The 6186-nt window shown below is 43.2% G+C and overlaps 1 protein-coding gene across 1 annotated transcript; it reads right to left on the bottom strand.

Annotated features, from left to right (window-relative positions):
* Nucleotides 1-2365: 2365 nt before the first annotated feature.
* LOC136188192 (uncharacterized) lies at nucleotides 2366-3967 on the bottom strand. The gene is given in 3 exon segments (XM_065975920.1): nucleotides 2366-2664; nucleotides 2667-3056; nucleotides 3532-3967. Coding segments are annotated over 3 exon segments (1125 nt in total).
* Nucleotides 3968-6186: the final 2219 nt, after the last annotated feature.

Genomic DNA, 6186 nt, shown 5'->3' with positions numbered 1-6186 from the left:
TACAAATTGGAAAATAAATTTTGATTTGTTCGCGTCAAGCACATTCTCTTTATTTGTCAGTTGGCGAATCAGAAAGTTCAGTTCACTATCACTTTTATTAATCTTATTCCTAATCCGCAAAAGGATCTTCTTTTTAATTTTTAGCAGACACTATTTCAAAGTCGACGTTTGCTACGCTAGCCTTTTGAAAGCACTTTTTGATTGTTCCTGCAGATACGCGTTTCATTGCTGCTGCAACCCACTAGATAGCGTATGGAATTGTAAGCGATTTTGCTATATTCGATACGCACGTTGCCTTGTCAATCTTAGCAATGACATACTTTAAAAGTAGGCTGCGATAATAATTCTTATAGTTTCTAATTATTCCAAAATCTAGAAGTTGCAAACCTAACGTAGTGTTTGCAGGCAGAACAACCACCTCGATGTTTGAAACATTTGCAGCTAAATCAGCGAGATGACATCTAGCATTATCCTTTAGAAGAAAAACAAAACGATTTAAGGCTTGCAATTTTGCAGTGATATCAGAAAGCAAGCTGTTAGGAGCGTCGCAATATTTAGATCGTATCTTAGAACTTTTAGAAAGGTCGACAGCAAACGAATAAAATGAAAAGAGGCTTTAACTAACTACAGAATGAATAAAAAGAGTAGAGCAAGTAGACTAAGTCTGTATAAAACTTGCACTTATTAAGTATGTGGGGTCTAAACTTAGCGTCCGCTTCGGCAATATAGAGTGTCCGCTATAAGAGAGAGAACTAGAAAAAAAATGGTTAATAAACTTTTGGACCAGGCAGACTGTCCGGTTTAACAGCGGTGTTCGCTTTTTAATGAGTCAAGATAAAAAGGTTTGACTGTACTTCAAGCTATCTGCGTCTCTTTACGTGGTCGATTTTAATATCAAACATGGGTATGGTGATTACGTTGGTGAAAAGCTTTGCCCTTTTCAGATTTGCTCCACTTTCCAAGAATGCCTCTAGGGACCGAACTTCGCTTCTGCTTCTTTTTTCATGAGATCTTGTGCGTTTTTCTTTGTACAAAGGCACCAAAGACACAGTCGAAAGCCTTAAACAACAGATTTAGTAACGCTTGTTTCTAGCTGCAGTCTTACCGCAAGCCCCCAAAATGCCGTATAGTTCGGACAAAAACTCGTAATCTCCAAAGACAAATATATCGACACTCTTGTCTCTAAAACAGTAGTGTTGCACTTCTTCTAAACACTGCAAAAAGTATTGTAACACCTACTTCCACTTTGACGACAGTATTTGCAAAATCTGATTTTTGTAATGACCTAAAGCTACTTTCAATTTGTCTTTGAGTCTGCTGCCTAAAAGCAGCAGACGGGAAAGGTGTTTTAAACTGAATTAACTCAAGGAGCATTTCCGAGTTGCAGCGAGAACATAAAGGAACCGCCACCATGATTCCCTCCTAGTTTAACCCATATTTCATCCTCGGGAATGCAACCGTCGTGCCATGTTAATCTGCCGGAACTACAGGTAGAGTCTTTTTAGAGTCGTCGAATAAATATAGCCCAAGTGAACTCACGCATTCAACATGTTCAAATTGAATGATAATGTATTCCAAAGGTTGTCGACGTAGACACGAGGCGCGAATTCAGCATAAGTGATGAAGCCAATTTAAATGTGAAGACTGCCATTTCCAAGATGGTATCTTAAGGGACCAGTTCTGACATCAATTCCCTGTTCCTCCGTTCTCCTGGAATTCTTAAGCCCCATTTTGATAGTCATCTAAATCATAAAAATCAGAGAGTCACTTGGTAGAAACACGGGCTAGTTGTCTTATTCAAACCAACTTACCGCCTGAGGATTTTTAGTTTCGTCCATGGCAAACCAAGATCGGCCTTCAGGACGAGACCCGTTCCTGGTTCAATGCAGTGGTCTGCAGGAATGACAAAGCCAGCGTCTTTCAACAAGAGTCACCGGTCTTCCTTGCTGGTTCGGCCGACTTCATAAAGAAGTTGTGCACGAGAGCTCGAGTCGCTCGAATTAGTACTTCTGCTGATCACCGCTCAAAGCTTTTCTAAAATCGCTGTTCTACCTCGAACTGTTTGTGTTGATGCGTGATCAGAGGGAACTCGTGCGTCTGGTATTCTTGCAAGTCTTAAATTCTACACACATACAAACACGCCGTTTAACAATAAACTAAGACAAATCAAGGTTACTTGCTCACCTGCGCCCCATAGCCTGTGGTAGGCAAAAGAATCATAATATCGTCTGCATCAGGGCAGGAGGAACTCATTATTCGCTTAACGACGTTTCCGGCAGCCTGCTTCTGGATTGTATCAGAAGTCTCGACGTTTCTTCTCAAAACGTCTTGAAGGGTTGTGACAAAACGTTTACCATTAGCCACCTTACAAAAAATAGACAGTCCTTACATTTAAATATTTAGAGAGAAGTTCCCTCTTGACGTTGTGGCACGATGGAAGTGCTACGTCGTTCAGCAGAATTTCTGCTTCATTAATTAGTGTTTCTTTGGCATTAATTATTGACAGCAAAACTGTGTCTTCTAATCCACGAAACATGCGTTCAACGTGAAGCATCTTTTGAAATAGAGAATTTGTGATTTTTGTCAAACATCCAGTTCGATACTCTTTCAAGTCAGTCAGCAAAGACCCACCACAGCTTTCGTTTTTTCCTCAATCGCAGTTATGCATGTGTCGCACAACTTGGAACTCTTTCTAAGACTATTTACACAATAACCCAAAATATAAAACAGTCCGTTTTGTTCACCTTTACTGACTTCATCAGCAAGAGTTACAGGTATTTCATCAAGGTCAGGCTCAGGTTGCCTTAGTTCCTCTCCAGGTAGGTCTCGAAAAAGATCCGCCAAGAATTCGCGGTCGTCATTAAAGTAGCTTTCATTACGGTTGGGTACTTTCAGGAATTGACTGACGCATATACTTTTTAAAGCGCTCTTAAAAGCGAGTGGTGTTGGAGTTGGGTTCTTTGTTCGTACTACGCTAAACAGATTTTCTAAACAGTCCTGCGTCAGACGAGAGGTCAAGCAAAAGTTACGTGTATGAAAGAAGAAGAAAAGTTCTGCTGCATCACATTGGACGAAATGTCTATTTCATCGGCGATCGAATACGACAGCAGCATCGGTCAAATTATAGGCAACGTAAATTTATCTCACCATGCCGGCCAAGCCACTCACGGCTTAGTTTTTATGCTACCGGTATATCGTCAAGGTGGAAACAAATTGTGTAACATTCAGCGACAGTTTGGTTTTTGGAAGTATGCAACAAATGGTTTGACCTGATGTGTAGCCGTCACCCGGTCATGGCTCTTAGCGGAGCAAACCCCGAGAAGTACACTGCTGCAATAACGTTTTTGAATTTTGTTGTGAAATTACTTACTGAAATGAAGATAGGGAAACTTGGTCATTGGAAACCTGTTCAAACAGGAGTTATTATGACCACGACATCGATTCTCAAGCTCCAAAGCGAATTTTTCGCTGAAAGCGCTTCGACGATTTGATGGAGGACACCTGGCTCAAAATTGAATTTTGCCATCCTACGTTGTAGAGTGCGAATTCCCGGCAATGGCTGATGATGACTGCGTAAAAGATTGTACCCAGTTGTGCCACAGGCGAAGCGAATTTGAAGACCTTTCTTGATGGTTTCGGTCAACCAGGAAATCATCTCTCCTCCTCGTTGAATGGCATGTACTTGATCTTCCGTAAATAATAGTCCAAAATTTCCTTTAAGCTCTCTGTTCTCGGACACAAGAACGGCATTTTCCTTTGACATTGCTTCCAGTTTGGCCTCTAAGTCGGCAATTCTTGATTCAGCAGTATTCGAAGCGAGCGCGACATCGCTGCTGGTACTATAACGGTCGCCTTTATCAGGGCTGCCTGAATCCGTGGGGTCGCTTGATAAGGAACTCGATTGCAGCTCAGAAAGATCAGCACCAACACGACTGTACGTGTGATCAGCCAGATGGAAACTCGACATGCTATCTTTCGAGTCATCACAGCGCGGTTTCGGAGGCTTTCTCGCTGGCCGAATGGATCGGTAAGAAAAGATCGTAGGTATCGCATCCCATTTCAGCCTTTTTCGACCGTCGCGACGAATTTCAAATTGCGACTGCTTGAAGTGAATCTACAATTGAGTAAAGTGGGCATAGTGGCCAAATTGCCGTTCCAAACTGCTCGCGAACGCACCCCGCACAATTTCGACCCTATATCGTTGGGAAGCCACTTATCTCTCTTTACTTGCGTTTGCCATTTTCGCCTCCTTTCACGATCTCGAGGAAACCTGTACAATTTGTACCCCTCTTCGGTACGATTTGAGAATCCTGGAGCAGCACAAGAAGGCATGTCGCGGTTGGCGGTTGAGAAAAGCAAGAAAACATCCAGCAATTCGTACTTCGCGCTGGACCCAATATGGCGTCCATGAAATCACGTGACCAATTAAGTTGGCGCAGCTCTCTTTATATACGGCTCTGACTTTATATACGGCTCTGACCCGGCGTAGCCGGGTATTAGACAGCTAGTCTGTACTAAAGTATTTATGAGGGAAACAATGACGTTATTCATAAAGGGTGTAAAAAACGCTAATTAAGTTACGAGGCCGTTGTCAGGGGTGGTTAGGAATTGTTAACCTAGTTTGCTACTGCGCAAGCACCTTACATCATTGGGCGTTGCCTTGCTAATATAGTCCCGTTACTCTCGTGCAAAGACCTTCTGCAAATCGAAAATTCTTCCGCAGGTAGAGCTCCGAGTTTTCGGCTACAAGGGAAAACACAGTCCAAATCTGTCTATAAACCAACAATCCTTACAGCAAAATTTGTCTTTTCGTACTTTGTTTGCGACGTTCCTTATACCTTCTAAAGAAAACGAGAAATGCTGTAAATCACTATCGCTCAGACGCATTCGAATTCGACGCGAGTGTTTTTCCCTTTATCGAACCTGTCCTGACATACCCAATGATGTCAAAAGCGTTTGCACGCGCTGCAAGAGGCGGATGAGTATATTCGGTGGCCAATCCCGCGATCTTCTTGCTCTTGCCTGCGCTATCGAAAAGCCCCGCCGTCGCTACTATTAGAGCAATTAGACGACTTTGATCAGGTCGGTGTTTCTCGCAAGCAGTGCGGTTTGTGTAGGCTAGCGATCGTCGATTCTAGGTGACGATCCGGCCCCTGGGCGTGTCGCGGTTCCCATCCAGCAAGTGCTGACGATGCCCTTCCAAGTGAGAATGAGACCTCGGAAAACTCCGCACTATGCATCTGCAAGGAAGATAAAGACGGAGAAATGATTGGCTGCAACAATACCTCGTGTTTGATACAGTGGTATCACATTTCGTGTCTTAAGCTAAGGAAAGTTCCAGTTGAAAATTGGATTTGCCCTGCATGTAAAAAATAGTGAGTGACTATCGTCAACTGCTGCTACATGTTTATTTTAGCAAAATGGTATGACCGAGTCACAGCAGTTGCACAAAGCTCAGCAAATAACAGCAATTTTATCAAGCATAGTGAATCCAGATTCGTCTTGGCAACGCATTAAATTGACTGGAACAGTGGATGCAAGTAATGTATATTTTTGCCTTAGCTGCCCGACGATTCTCTCCACATGTATGCGAACGTTGGACATTTGGCGCGCGTCATCGACCTTTTTTCGCGAGAGCTGCTTTTTCCCCTAGTGAAAGGAGGTAGCTTTAAAGTTGCTCCTTGCAAACCAACAGCTTCTGCAATGTGAAGCCTCGATTCGCTAAGACAAGATCGCCAGGTAGAAGATGTTGTAGAATCCCGCAAATTTCCGTTAGATATTTATCCGAGACGCGCCCACCCCACCCCTTGGAAATGAACGATATGACACCTTGAGGAGATGCAGCAATCAGGAACTTCGACGTATTATGATGTTTGTAATTAGAAAAAGATTGCACTTTTGCTTTCATATCGCTTGATCGCTCGCAAAATACTTCAAAGCAATCAATGATGGCGACGCAATTGCGAAAATGATCCCTGAATAACCGAGGCATTGTTTCAACAAAGCTTTCTCTAGATGACCTTGTACAATCGCTCCCAAGCCGTCATTAGAGATGCGCAGCGGATGCTCCGGAAGGCCTGCATTGCATGTTCGCGTCGTCTGAGATGAGAACGGACGGACGACGTCTTGTCGATGCATTCGTTGATGGCAGAAACGATTCGCACAGCCGTTTCTCGGAGAATGTCG

Source organism: Oscarella lobularis, chromosome 6, assembly GCF_947507565.1.
Source record: "Oscarella lobularis chromosome 6, ooOscLobu1.1, whole genome shotgun sequence".
In the NCBI taxonomy this organism is placed as follows: domain Eukaryota; kingdom Metazoa; phylum Porifera; class Homoscleromorpha; order Homosclerophorida; family Oscarellidae; genus Oscarella; species Oscarella lobularis.
Note: the sequence above shows the minus strand (reverse complement) of the source record. Positions and strands in the feature narration are given on the sequence as shown.